Source organism: Acomys minous (genome assembly GCF_964271855.1).
Source record: "Acomys minous genome assembly, contig: scaffold_27, whole genome shotgun sequence".
NCBI lineage: Eukaryota > Metazoa > Chordata > Mammalia > Rodentia > Muridae > Acomys > Acomys minous.
Genome location: NW_028182178.1, coordinates 594,793 through 609,484, shown reverse-complemented (window position 1 = coordinate 609,484; position 14,692 = coordinate 594,793). Strand labels below are relative to the sequence as shown.

Sequence of the window (14,692 nt, the reverse complement as noted above, 5' to 3'; positions counted from 1 at the left end):
CAAGGACGGGGTTGGGGCCTATAGACATTTTTAGGGGTTTTTCTAATTTTAATCTAATGGAGAAAGTAAGTCCTGGGTCAGTGCCTTCTACATAAAATCTTAAGCCCCACTGTCGCCCTGTTACCCAATCTGAATACTTTTTTCCTTTTTCTGTAAATTTTATAACTATGGGATTACATTGGCTATTGTGATTGCAAGTAGCCTGGGAGCTAGGAAGATAGCGTCCCCGCTGAGGGCATTTAGTAGTGCCAGAGTGGTTGCGGGATACAGTTATTAAGTCCCATGTCGAGGAGGGCTTCCAATAGACAGAGCCTGACGTTTCACACCCCCAGGCAGCACAATAAGAGCTTTCCAGCCCTCCGCATCGGTGGGCTTCTGATCTTGATCTACCATCTCGAGGACAAACATAAAAAGGAGCCAGTCGTAACTGGCATCTTGACCAGGGCCTGGCACAACCTAAGGCTGCTGTTCTTTGGTAATGAGTGGCTTCAGAAAGAATGGGTAACTCTTTATAACTTCTCTCTGGGATATCCCAAGTATCTAAGCCAGCAATTAAGAGGCACAAGTCTAGGGTTAGATCAGGCCACCAGGTATGGGGGGGGGCTTCTCGGGATATTGACCAGACCACATCCCCCAGTTGGGATCGGACCTGCCAAGTGAGTTTCATGGGCTGATGGGGATTGAGGTAGGCCACTGTCCCTAGGGCCAGCATGAGGAAGAGCACAGTTAAAGACCAGATCTGGTGAGTCTTATCTTTAGAGGATCTCCGGAGCGGTGTAGGCGCCATTGGGAGCGTTGCTCGGGGTCTGGAGGAGGAGGAGGAGCGGCCTTGGCGTGGGAGGCGTGTACCCAAGCTGCAATTCCGTCTACTTTGAGAGCGGTGGGTGTGGTCAGGAGGACTGTATAGGGTCCCTTCCACCGAGGCTCGAGTCCTTGGGACCGGTGTCGTCGAATGTAGACTGAGTCACCGACGTGGAAAGGATGTCCTGTCTGGTTGTGGCCAGGCTTGTAGATCTCAGCAAGGGGGGCCCAAACTTGGGCCTGTACTGCTTGTAGTCCTTTTAGGCGAGCCTGCAAATCAGTTTTGGAAGCAGAGGGCTGATAAGAATTGAGCATAGTAGACAGAGGAGGTGGCCCTCCATATAAAATCTCATATGGAGTCAAATTAAAACGAGAAGGGGTGTTTCTGGCCCTAAACAGGGCCAGAGGTAGGAGGCGTCTCCAGTCTTTTAAGCCAGTCTCTATGGTCAATTTAGTTAAGGCCTCTTTTAGGGTTCTATTCATCCTTTCTACCTGTCCTGAACTTTGGGGTCTATAAGCACAATGTAATTTCCAATCAGTCCCCAGGATCTTGGCCAATCCCTGACTTACCTGGGAGATGAAGGCTGGCCCATTGTCTGACCCAATTACCTTAGGGAGTCCAAACCGAGGAAAGATGTCTTCTAGGATAGCCTTGGTTACTGTTTGTGCTGTTTCCCGTCGGGTTGGGAAAGCTTCTACCCATCCTGAAAAAGTGTCTATGAAGACCAATAAGTATCGATAACCCGCAGCTGGGGGCTTTACCTCAGTGAAGTCAACTTCCCAGTAAGTTCCTGGTCTGTCCCCACGGACCCTGGTTCCTTCTGGGGCTTGGCTTTTTCCAGCGTTGACTTGCTGGCAGGCTTGGCAATTGGCTACAGTTTTGTCAATCAGGGCATTGGCTCCAGGGATGATGAACTCTGTTTTGTCCAGGATCTGTCGAAGCTTTTTTGATCCTAGGTGGGTCCAGGCATGCATCTGTTGGATCATGGCAGTTGCCTCTTTGGCTGGTAGCACAGTCTTGCCATTTTTGATCCACTGTTGGAGTTTTGAGTCTAATGAGGCCCCTAAGGCCTGAGCCTTGGCTTGGTCTTCTGAAGTGTAGATATATGGTTCTACTTGGCTGATTGCCTGATTGGCTTTATCAGCCTCTAGGGCCAGTGTTAGGGCCTCCATACAGGCGACTTGTTTTGCCACTCGGTCTGCCTGTTGGTTCCCCAGGGCAATGGGGTCCTGTCCTTTTTGATGCCCAGGACAGTGAATGATGGCCACTCGAGCAGGCAAGAAGAGGGCTTTTAGCAAGGCTTTAATTTCGGGCTTGTTTTTTATCTCTTTGCCCTCTGATGTTAGTAAGCCCCTCTGTTCATAGATGCTCCCATGTATATGGGCAGTGGCAAAGGCATACCGGCTGTCAGTGTAGATATTAGCCTTTTTGCCTCGAGAGAGTTCCAAGGCTTTGGTTAGGGCTATAAGCTCAGCCTTTTGGGCAGAGGTCCCCGAGGGAAGGGCCTGGGCCCATATGACTTTCTGCCCATCCACCACTGCTGCCCCGGCCCGTCTGGTACCTGAGTCCAAATAACTGCTACCGTCTGTATACCAAGTGTGGTCGGCTTCTGGAAGTTCACGATCTTGGAGGTCCTCTCGAGTTCCATGTGTCTCAGCCAACACTTGATGACAGTCATGTGGAGTCTCTTGTCCTTGGTCTGGGGCTGGCAGCAATGTGGCAGGGTTGAGGGTAACTGGAGGGCCAAAGGTGATACGTTCGGAGTCTAGGAGTAGAGCTTGGTAGTGAGTGAGACGGGCGTTGGTGACCCATCTATCGGGGGGCTGGCGTATCACTGCCTCTAATGCGTGAGGCGTGACTATGGTCAGGGATTGTCCCAAGGTCAGTTTGTTGGCATCTTTAACCAACAGCGCAGTGGCAGCCATAATGCGCAGGCATGGAGGCCATCCAGCGGCTACAGTGTCTAGTTGTTTAGATAAGTAGGCCACAGGCCGTTTCCAAGGTCCCAGAGTTTGTGCCAATACCCCCTTGGCGATCCCTTGTTTTTCATCTACAAAGAGGGTGAATGGCTTCGTGGTGTCTGGCAATCCCAGGGCTGGGGCAGACAGGAGGGCCTTCTTTATGGCTTCAAAGGCCTGTTGCTGGGGGGCCCCCCACTGGAAAGAGTCAGTGCCCCGTGTCAGAGGGTATAAGGGGGCAGCCAATTCAGCAAAGCCTGGTATCCATAATCTACAGAAGCCTGCTGTCCCCAAGAACTCTCTTAACTGTCTGGGGCTCTGAGGTGGGGGAATCTTGGCCACCGTGTCAATTCGGCTCTTGGTAAGCCATCTTTTTCCCTCATGCAGGACATAACCCAAATATGTTACCTCCTTTTTGCAGATCTGGGCCTTCTTGGCCGATGCACGATAGCCCTTGTTACCTAGTTCTTGGAGTAAGTGCTGGGTGGCGGTGATGCAGGCCTCCTTGGTGGGAGCAGCCAATAGAAGGTCATCCACGTACTGCAGGAGTGTCACCTCAGGGTTCTGGGTGCGGAAGTCAGTCAAATCCTGGTGCAGGGCCTCATCAAACAGGGTAGGAGAATTCTTGAAACCTTGAGGAAGGCGCGTCCAGGTCACCTGTCCTGAGAGTCCTAATTCAGGGTCCTTCCATTCGAAGGCAAAATACAATTGGCTTTGGGGGGCCAAGGGCAGACTAAAGAAGGCATCCTTAAGGTCTAGAACAGTATACCAAGTAAAATCCGGCCTTAGAGTGCTCAGTAGATTGTATGGGTTAGGCACTGTGGGATGGATGTCTATCACCCTCTTATTGACTTCTCTGAGGTCCTGCACGGGCCTATAGTCCTGCGTCCCTGGCTTTTTTACAGGTAAGAGTGGAGTATTCCAGGGAGATTGACAAGGCTTTAAGACTCCTAGTTGCAGGAATCGGTGGATATGTTTTTTAATGCCCAGCCGGGCTTCTTGACTCATTGGGTATTGTTTGATTGAGACTGGTACAGCCGAGGGTTTAAGAGTCACAATAATAGGTGGCTGTGTGTGGGCTAGTCCGAGCCCTCCAGTCTCTGCCCATGCCTGAGGGAACTGCTGGAGCCATGGGTTATCTTCTGAAAGAGGCCCTTGAGGGGTGGGTTCGAACAGTCTGTGCTCATCTTGCAGTTTGACAGTAAGAATCTGCACAGGCATTCCCATGGAGTTAAGTACTTGTGCCCCTTCTTCTGAGAAATGTATTTGGACCCCCAATTTGGTTAGCAAGTCTCTTCCTAGCAGGGGATAAGGGCATTCAGGAACTACTAGGAAGGAGTGGGTCACGATACCTGTGCCAAGGTCAACAGTCCGTTTATTAGTCCATCGGTGTAACTTGCCTCCAGTTGCTCCTTGGACCCAGGAAGTTTTTGATGACATTGGTCCAGCTGGCTGGGTCAGGACTGAGTGTTGGGCGCCAGTGTCCACCAGGAAGGTGGTACGTTGCCCCCCGACTGTAAGAGTTAGCCTGGGCTCGGGGGGGGCTTCAGAGCCCTGACACCTTCAGTCACTATCTTCGCCTAGGGCCAAGACTGGAACCCTTTTCTGGTCTCTGGGTCTCTTAGGGCAGTCTCGGATCCAATGGCCTCTCTCCTTGCAATAAGCACATTGGTCCTTTTCTACCCTGGGCCGCCTCCGATCTCCCCCCTCTCTATCCTGCCCCTTAGACCTAGAATTATTAGCTACCACTGTGGCCAAGATCCGAGTTAATTCTTTGCCTCTACGTCTTTCTCGACGGTCCTCTCGTTCTTCTTGTTCCCTTGCTATCCTAGCCTCCTTCTCTTCCTCTGTTTCTCTTTTATTATATACCCTCTCTGCCTCTTTCACAAGATCCTGGGTGCTGAAGGACTGAATGTTATCCAGTCTCTGTAACTTCCTTTTAATATCAGGAGCTGCTTGATCTATGAAGGACATGACTACTGTTGCCTTGTGTTCAGCTGCCATGGGGTCAAACGGGGTATACATTCGGAACCCCTCTAATAATCTCTCCAAAAAGGCTGCAGGGCTCTCATCCTTTCCCTGAATTATGGTTCTTACCTTGGCCAAATTGGTTGGGCGTCTGCCCGCTGCTTTGAGGCCTGCCAGCAGAGTCTGGCGATAGACACGGAGACTTTCCCTACCTGCTGGGGTTTCATAGTCCCAGTCTGGACGGGTGAGGGGGAACCCTGCATCAATCTCATTGGGCAGGAGTGTGGGTGAGCCCCCGGGGCCAGGAACATTTTTTCTGGCTTCTAGGAGGACCCGCTGTCGTTCATCGGTCGTCAGGAGCACCTGCAGCAGCTGCTGGCAATCATCCCAGGTGGGTTGGTGTGTCAGCAGAATGGATTCTATCAGAGATGTCAGTGCCTGAGGGTCTTGGGAGAAAGGGGGGTTATGGTTTTTCCAATTATAAAGGTCTGAGGCTGAAAAAGGCCAGTAAGTGATTTCTCCGTTGGTTGTACGGAGAGGAAAGAGGGAAGATTGCCATTGGTCTTCAGTGGGGCCCCGGCGGAGGCGGAGGCGAGGAGGGGAGGGAGCGGGTGCTGGGGTAAGAGGAGGGTCAGGGGAAGGAGGTGCTGTGGGTGAGACAGTGGAGGGGGTAGATACGGAGGTGGTAGAGGGTAGAGACGAAGTTGGTGGGGTTAGAGGTAGGGGGTACGGAGGAGGGGAGTCCAGATGGAGAAGGTCCTGCATTGGATCTTGGGGAATAACAGGTTTCAAGAACTGCCGAGAAATCGAATCGCGGGAAGTTGAAGTCTGGTCCTGATCTCCAGCAGCTGAGGACGTTACCGGCAGGAGGGTGGTGTCAGGTTTCAATTGAGGCTTCAGCGGCAGGAATGGGCGGATCCAGGGGGGAGGGTCTGAAACCAAGCTTTCCCACATTAAGATATAGGGTACCTGATCGGGGTGGCCACGCGACCCTGGACTAAAGACAATGGATTTTACCCTAGTGATAGTCAGTGAGTCAAAGGTCCCTTCGGGTGGCCAGCCTACATTGAAGGCGGGCCACTCCGAAGAGCAAAAAGTCTGCCAGCGTCCCTTGCGGACGCTTAAAGAGAGGTTGTGTGCGCGGGCACGTATATCTTTGAAATGGTCAAGCGTTAGAGTCAAGGGGGTGGTCACAGTCTGTCCCATGTCAGCGTTGGTCGCTTCAGTCAACACAAATACAAAGAGGGCTATAACACACACAAACGCAACTAGTAGACAAGCGAACACACGCTGCGCAGCATTGAATCGACGCCAAACCAAAAATACTGATTCTGACGGCGGCGTGCGGACACGCTCGCCTACTGATTTGAGGAGACTGACGGTGTCGCCGTCAGGGCTCCTCCAGAACACCACTGAAGCGTCCTCCAGGGTGATACCAAACCACCTAGAGCGTCCTCTAGGGTGAGGGAGAGAGAGTGCTCAGCACGTCTGCCCTTACTTCTCGTCCCTGCTACTGACTTGCGCGCTACAGAGAAACAAAAATACAGACAAATACGAAACAAAAGTCACTTACGTCTCAGTCGTCCGTCGGCGGCCCGGGCCGGGGGGAGGGGAACCTTCAGTGGGTGAGTCGGGGGTCTCGGGCGACCTCAACTTCCCGGCCAACGCACCAAATGTTGGACTCTAACACCCAACTCGGGAAGGGGGGTCGCCGTGAGAGACCACGCGAGGCACAACACACTGATGCAAAAGCAAAGGTTTATTGTTTTTACTGACGCGCCAGGGTCCCTTCAGCCTCGGGAGGTGAAGGACCCCGAGTAGCTGTTACAGACTAGTTTTTAAGGGCAAAAACCACAAAGCACGTGGGGTTCCTTATCAAGCTTAAACCATATGGACATTGGCAGTGGGAGACTTCTTGTGGGGACTTGGGTGTGGGTCCCTAGGGCGGTTACTAGAAACCATATGGGACTTCTGATATCGGGAGCTCGCATGTAGCTATTCTGGGAACTAGGGTGGGACTCTGAGGCTAGTAGTAACGAGAACTGGGAGAAGCCTCTGGGCAGGGCAAGCAAGCGTCTTACATTTTATAATTTTATAATTTCTCATTTCCAATTATTAAAATTTGCATATTCTATTTTGGTTATTTGCAATGAATCTACTCTGTTTCATTGAATCTTTATTGGTTTTGGTTGGTTGTTTGCTTGCTTTTTGGTCCAACGGAGTTTAGTTTATTCAGGGTTGTGGCATTAGCCTGACTCCTGAACAGAAGCTACACCTTGATCCTGGGAGTTTCTTGCTGGGGCAGTGGGTGCTTGTGTCTGCCATGCCACAGGCTCACACTTCATAGAGCATCATGGGGGAAATCCACATAGATTCGGTCGGTGCGCGGGGTGTGGGGGGGAATCCAGCCTCACGATGTCCTGAGGAATCAGATTCTTATGTATCTGTCCATTCTTGGTGACAATTGTCTCCTCATAGAACTCACGAGCCAGATCCCCATCTTTATCATAGAACATGGAGCCGCGGCGTGTGAATGGGAAGGGAGGCAACCCTCGGGCTCAAGACTGCACCAAAGATTGCTCAGCGCCGCCTCTCCACCCCAGTAGCAGTGGCAAAGGGCCAGAGGCCCCAGGCTTCAGAGCCTCTGATGCCCCTGTCAGCCTCTCGGGAGCTTGGCGGCCACTAGGCTCCCACAGTGCGGTGGGCGTGACCATGCCCCGCCCGGTCTCAGGTGCTGCTGCTGCTCCCTGGTTCTTTGTATTCTTCTCTTTGGTATCTGTTTACTTGATTTTGAGTGTGTTATGAGTTCCTTTAGCGTTTGTTACTTTGTGAACTTTCTGTGGAGAAACAGTGTTAGTTGTCTCTTCTTGATCCTGAAGCTTTGCCTCTCATTTCTTGGCAACTCTGTGTTTTCCAGTTGTAATCATCAGTTTGGGTTTTTGTTACTTAAGTGATTGATATGGTTAACACATTGGTTTTTGGTTTTTCAAACTTTCAGCAAATGCTGAAACAAAAGCAGGACTTTTCAAGGAGAAAAGAAAGAGGGCCCTTGATCTGGATTGGAAGCCTAACAAGGTGCTTTAAGGGCAATACTTCCTCCTGCCCAAGCCTTAAATTAATGGAAAGAGTATGCAAAGTGATTCCTAGTCCCAGGAAGAAACTTCATATAAAACCTGCTGCTACTGTGGTCCAAGCGTGGTAGGGTCCATCCCTGCATAGAAGCCAATCTTGACAGGATCACCTTATTGTGCTGGTTCTAGAAACAAGAAAGACACAAAATTCAAAGATTCTTCCTCTGTGGTTTCAGTTCAGCAATGTCCCAGCTATTTATGTTTGGCAGCTTCATAGTCCCAGTGAGGAAACTGTGAGAGTTCATTGCATTGAAGCTGTGAGGATGAAGCCTAAGTTGCATTTTGAGACCACAAACAAGATGTTGAGACACCCAAGCCTTTGCGAAATCTGCATGGAGAGATGCAGATAGGGAGTGGAAGTAGCCAAACTGAGGGATGTATGAAAAGGTACAGGAATAGGTCATCTGAGCCCTTTGATGTGAAGGTCCATGTGTGTGAGACAGCGCTGCAGGATTTGGTGTTTGCCCTGCAGAGTTTCTTGCCTTGGTCTAATCTCCCCTCACTGTGTACACATTCCTATTTACTGGAATGAGAAGGACTATTCTGTGCCATTGTATGTTGGAAAGATAGAACTTGTTTAATGATTTTATAAGATGTGTCAATTAAGAGATTGTCCATAATTGTCAGAAGCGACTTTGGACATTAGAACAGTGTAGAAGCTATTGCTTTGAACATTTGAACAGTGTAGAGGCTGTTGCTTTGGACATTTAAGCAGTGTAGAGGCTGTAGCTTTTGACATTTGAACAATGTACAGTCTGTTGCTTTTGGCATTTGAACAGTGAACATGCTGTTGCATATTATTAGGACCATTACAATTAGACTAAATGCATTTGCATCACAGGGTGACCATAAGCTTATAGTGACCAGGGTGAGAATGCAGTTGTTTGAGTCAAAAAGCTCCTAGATTAGAGGTTGCCTTTGGGCACTTGTCTGGCTTTTGTGGCTTTCTTTGGGTAGCTTATGCATGCTTTTGTAGGAGGAGCCTTTCTAGATTCTGTTAGGGTATTGTGTACAGTTTACTCTTGTTCATTCAAATGCTGATTTCTCTACCCCACTATCTAGTTTGCATTGCGATGTTTATTTCAAGTATTTCTGGTGACAAGTTTGTATTGACATGTCACCATTTGTTCTCTTTTTTGCTAATAAAAGTCATCTAGCCAGTGCTGAGCAATACAGAGACTAGGGTGGGACATCCTGGTCCAGTGAGAGGAGGAGAAAGATCAGGAAGGGAAGGAAGGATGCCTTTGGACAGAACCAGGAAACACTAGGAGAAGAGAATTGGACCATAGAGACAAGAAAAATGAGAGGAAGATAAACTAGCTTGGAGGCTTAGTATTATGCTCTCTGCTAATTAAACAGATTCTAGTCTCTCTGTGTGGTGTTTTGGTTAAGGAATAAGCACTGATTATCTTAAAATTATAAATATTAATATCCATTCAACAAGATTCCTTATTGGGGATGAAATTTGATTGTCTAAAGACTCAATCCATTTCCTGTTCTTTGTGTCTACTGTGTTGTGGTTGAAACTGATCAGTTAGCTTCCTTCTCATGCTGTCATGCCTGCACCAGTATACACTCTATCCCTAAATCACATAAGATACAGTAGAACCAATTGCTACCCAATGCTAAGCTAATTTGCTAGTCTGATGTTTTTATATTTTTAAATTTGTTGTTTTTGTTTCTGTTTTTGGAAACAAAGTTTCTCTGTATAGTCCTAGCATTCCTGAAAGTAAGTATGTAGACCAGATAGTTGTCAAACTTGGAGATCCCCCTGACTCTGGCTCCAGAGTGCTGGGATTAGTTTGGGCCAACATGTCTGGCTGTTTTTTTACTGTTATTTTTTTTTTTAAGATTTATTATTTATTCTTATGTATATAGTGCTCTTCCTTCATGTACATCTGCAGGCCAGAAGAGGGCATCAGATGGTTGTGAGCCACCATGTGGTTACTGGGAATTGAACTCAGGACCTCTGGAAGAGCAGTCAGTGCTCTTAACCTCTGAGCCATCTCTCTAGCTCCCTGTTATTTTTTTTTTTTTAAATAAAGTTAGCGGAAGTTCTTGGAATGTAGGTTTTTGTACAAGGTAGCATATGCTATTGTGCTTATCTTCATCCACATCTTGAACTTTGAAATTTGGCAGAGAGTGTATTCTGTTTTTTAGAACGGCATGTATTCATGATATTAATATGACCTGTGCCTTCTGAGTCATTGCATTGCAGGCGTGTGACGTTCTTCCTACAAGGATTTGTTCGAATCTTTTGAATGAATATGAGTGTTTTTCCTGTATGCATGAACATGTATATCATGTGTGCCTCCTCCTCACTGCTGTCAGAACTCCTGAACTTGGAATAATGAATAGTTGTGAGCCCCGTGTAAATAATGACAATTGACCTCAATTATTTTTTCCTTCACTTTTCTTTTTCTTATTTTATTTCTTATTTTTATTTTTGGTTTTTCAACACAGTATTTCTTTGTGTAGCCTTGGCTGTCATGGACTCACTTTGCAGACTGGGCTGGCCTCGAACTCATAGTGATCTGCCTGCCTCTGTCTCCCAAGTGCTGAGATTAAAGGCGTATACCACCAATGCCCAGCTTACCTCAATTATCTTCAATACCAGCAAGAGCTTTTAACTGGTGAGCCATCTCTCCTGTCCTATTTTGTTTATTTATATTGCTATTATTTCCTTCTGTTCATTTATAAATGTTTAAACATGCATTCCCTTTTAGTAAAATCTTACTATTGTTATAGTATAAACTGGGGTACCTCAGGGTTATGGAAGATGAATATCAAACAGGAGTGAATGTATAATTCTTTGTAGGAACTTCAGTAAAGATCTCTGAGTTCTTTCTGTCTTTTTTGTTTGTTTGTTTGATTGATTTTTTTTTTTGAAGGGAGTCAGGATCTTAATATGTACGTCATGGCATAGAACAGGCTGGCACCTGCCTCTGCCTCCTGAGTGCAGGGATTAAAGGCATGAGCAAGGATACCCAGCTTGCCCATCATTTTTGTAGTTAGTAATTGTTCCTACAATTTCTCTGATGTGTGATCTGTGTGGTTCTTTCTCTATGTCTGTTAATTGACATTTCTCTTGCGAGGCTATTTCCTGTTCAAAGGACACAGAAACGACAAATGCCAAGAGATATGGAGGATTGGCAAAAGCAAGCCTGTGAGCCTCTGGAGGCAGCCCACTCATTTTTCACAGCTCTATCCCTTGGTTTAGGAAAAGCCTAAGTTATTTTGCCTCAAAACTGCTTCCTGTTGCTACACTGTCTTTCCATGCTTCTCTCTTGTGTCTGGCATAATGCATTATGCAGATCTCCTGCATAATCGTATGAAGGTGATTATATAGTTCCTGATAGTGATTTCTGAATAGATTCAAGTAACGTCTAGCCCTCCTACAAATTATCAAAAAACTGCTAGGAGTTCTGCGAACCACATGAATTACACCAGTAAGAAAAGCAAGATTAAACCACATTAATGATCAAGGGAATGCATTCATTCTAGGTTTAGTCCAGGCTGAGTCCTAGGTGTTTACCACAATAAGAAAGACCATATGAATATAAAAACAAAGAACAAATGGTTTTCTGTACAAGACAGGACAGACCCCTGTTTCTTGATAACAACCTTGGCACCAAAAACTCTTGTTTTAAATACATAATGTACATATGAAATAAGAAAAAGATAAAGCTTCTGCTTGGGACTCAGTGAGCTTATAGATAAAACTACTATTTAAACTTTAATGAGCAAAAAATGTTCAGTTAGATATAGTTCTAGTGAAATAAATTAAAGTCCTACTGTCATTCTCTTCTGTAATGATTGTATAGGGAAGATAAAAACCTATAGGACAAGAATAAAAGAGAGAGGGGCTTGCTAGAGCCTGTCCTACCCATTTACTATGTGTCTGTGTATATATGTTCACATGTGAATAGATATGTGTATGCATGTTTAAATATCTACATGTTGTTGTTGTTGGTGTGTGTGTGTGTGTGTGTGTGTGTGTGTGTGTGTGTGTGTAAAATTGGGAACTCCCTTGTGTGTATGAATGTGTACCTGTCTGCATGTCTCATTGCTTACGTGTGCTGATATAGTGGAAGGTTCCCTGAGGATGGCCTGGATTTGCTGCATTCTTCGCAAAAGAGACTGCTAAAACCAACGCCATCACCACAGGAAAGCTTGTGGGAATCTGCTGTTCAAAGCCCATGTTTATTTTACTTGTATGAGTGTATGTTTAAAGTCTTTTTTTTTTTCCTCTTTTTTCCCCCCTCTCCTTCAAGCCACTGTTGAATGCCTAAGTAAGTCACTAAGTTTAAAAGCAAACTATGGTTTTTCTTTTACAGCCTCCTGCTGTTTACATCAGGAAACTGTCACAGCCACCTGCCCTTAGGTAATAGACTCCTTAGCTAAGGAGCGGCTTTGGCAGCAGAAGAGCCAGAAAAACCAAATAGCTCAATTGATAAAGCATCAGATAGTTCTTTGGAATTTGCCAACACTGTGTCCTGTGCAAATACTAATGTGTGTGTCAAGGCTGGCCCTTGATGGAGATGAACCTCGTTATTCAGTTTCCTTCTAAAATGACTTGGTGGTTACAGTAGAACTTTTGTGTCTGAAAATGAGTGGAGGAAGCACCAGAGTTACACGACTATGTTGTCAATGGTGCAGACATGTACAGTGATGTCAGTATCCTGCTTTCTGTGTACACATGTACAGCATACTTTAGGATGCAGTGACCTATGATGATGAGCATGTGAACTTCACTCGGAAGAGTGGGCTTTGCTGGATCCTTCCCAGAAGAGTCTCTACAAGGATGTGATGCTGGAGCCCTACAGGAACCAAGCTGCTGTAGGTAGGACTGAATTATGTTTTGCTTTTTAAAGTCAGGGGACAAATGTTTCTCTGTTACTGATGTTCTTCTGCAATTTCAAATGAGAATGAGGAAGAATGAGGTGAATAAATCAGGCATGGTTCTTAGAGACTCTGAATGTAATAACTTAAATTTTCTTAATTTCCAATAATATATAATATATTTCTTATACTATATTTTAAGCTACAATCTGGGAGACCATAATATTGAGGACCGTTGTCAAGTTCTAGAAGACATGGAGGGTCATTTTCATGTGCAAGCTGATACATGTCTTGCAGAAGAAATTTTAATGTGCCCTGCAAGTTTTAAAGAAAAGCAACAGTGTTAAAAAATGAAAAAACTGACCCCCCCCCTTTGCCCTGCCTCTGTGTGTCAGGCGGACCCAGGGGAGGGTGGTAGGTTGCAGCGACCGCCCCCCTCCCCCCGCCCCCCGTGAACCAGCAGTGGGAGGGGTTTGAACCCCGGAAATGGTGGGGAGCCCTGGATTTTCCCTGGACGTCTAGACAGTTGGACCTGAGAAGGGGCCAGTTAAAGGTTGGGGCCTTTGGGGAGAGGTGGGGGTGGGGAGCTGAGACTCGTACCGGGACTAAATGGGGCCTGGGCAGAAGCTGAGCACCCTGTGCCCAAGGAGCCCCCCGTTGGCCTTGAGTGGCTGAGTGACTGAGCCCCCCCCCCCAGAGCAGGACCTTCCCTTGGAAGGGCCTTGCAGCAGCCGGTGGGAGGGCCTGGCCTGGCGCTCCCGACCTCCACTCGCTGTTGTCCCGCCCTCCCCTGGAGGGAGGGGCCGAGCGCCCTCAGGAAGCATAGACCTAGGCTTTCCGAGAGTTTCCCGCCCTGCGTTGCCACTGGCCGCCTACCCGCCAGGAGATGGCTCCCGGGACACGTGAGAGTCTTCGGTGATGTTGACACTCCCAATGTCTTCGAGCAGCCAGGGCCCTGGGGCTGGAGCGCACCAACGCGGAACCTGCTGCTGCCGCCGCTGCCAGGCCTGTGTGCGAACTGAGTGTGGGGACTGCCATTTCTGAGGAGACATGAAGAAACTGGGGGAGTTGGCGGGGCGGGCGCATGAAGTGGTCTTGCCTGCTTCGGCAGTGCGCTGTGCCCGTGCTTCCACACACAGCTGTATGCGTGTGCTGAGTGCGGGGACTGCCATTTCTGAGGAGACCTGAAGAAGCTGGGGATGTCGGTGGGGCGGGCGCATGAAGCAGTCTTCCCTGCTTCAGCAGTGCGCTGCGCAGCTGTGTTCCTTCTGTGTGGGGAAGCTGGGAAGGAGGAAGGTGCATGGAGAGGAAGAGAAGTTTGGTTTGAGCCTCATGGAGTATACAGTCTGCAACGGGATCATCCACCCTGGCTGCCTGAAGATGGGAAAGGCTGAGGGTGCTATCAATTCAGAGATCCCCAACTGCTGGGAGTGCCCCCAAGGTACCCAGGAAGGATGGACAAGGATGCAGGTGAGGGTCCAGGGCACCACAGGGTTGACAGTGGTGAGGGGTGGATGGAAGCTGACAGAGGAGCCACCACCTCCACCTCTGCCCAGAAGAAAGGGAACCTTACCTGCTGGCCCTCCCCCTGAACATGTGTCTGGGCCCCCAAACAGAAGGAGTGGGAGGCAGGGAATGAGACCCCCGACCCCAAGGAAAAAGGTGAAAGGAGGCCAAGAGAGGCACTTGAAGAAGGTGGGTGGAGATGCCTGCCTCCTCTGAGGAGCAGACCCAGGCAGCCCTGGCCTTCTCCCCTAACCCCCACCCCCCACCCCCCAGGCTTCGGAATCCCAGCCAGGCATTCTCATTCTGCCACCCTAGGCTCCCTCCCGAGAACTGGGAGAAACTCAAGCCACCTATGGCTTCTGCTGAGGGCCCGGCAGCACCATTCCTATCACCACAGAGGGAGAAACTCGAGCGTTTCAAGCATATGTGCCAGCTGCTGGAGCGGGTGCCTGATACCTCTTCTTCCTCCTAGGACTCAGACACAG

The 14,692-nt window shown here is 48.3% G+C and overlaps 1 protein-coding gene and 1 long non-coding RNA gene across 2 annotated transcripts; one reads left to right on the top strand and one right to left on the bottom strand.

The window, feature by feature from the left end:
- Positions 1-242: 242 nt before the first annotated feature.
- Positions 243-7,442, bottom strand: LOC311591753 (uncharacterized protein; the record flags this gene model as incomplete). The annotated part of the gene is made up of 3 exons (XM_084803404.1): positions 243-1,071; positions 4,858-6,184; positions 7,327-7,442. 3 exons carry the CDS (start codon positions 7,440-7,442, stop codon positions 727-729), a joined length of 1,788 nt encoding a protein of 595 aa, XP_084659530.1. The 3' UTR covers positions 243-726.
- A 2,334-nt stretch (positions 7,443-9,776) lies between these two features.
- On the top strand, positions 9,777-14,447 carry LOC311591756. Its single transcript, XR_014777188.1, has 3 exons — positions 9,777-10,492; positions 12,567-12,702; positions 13,947-14,447. It is a non-coding gene; the product is annotated as an uncharacterized lncRNA (long non-coding RNA).
- The last annotated feature ends 245 nt before the right edge of the window (positions 14,448-14,692 follow it).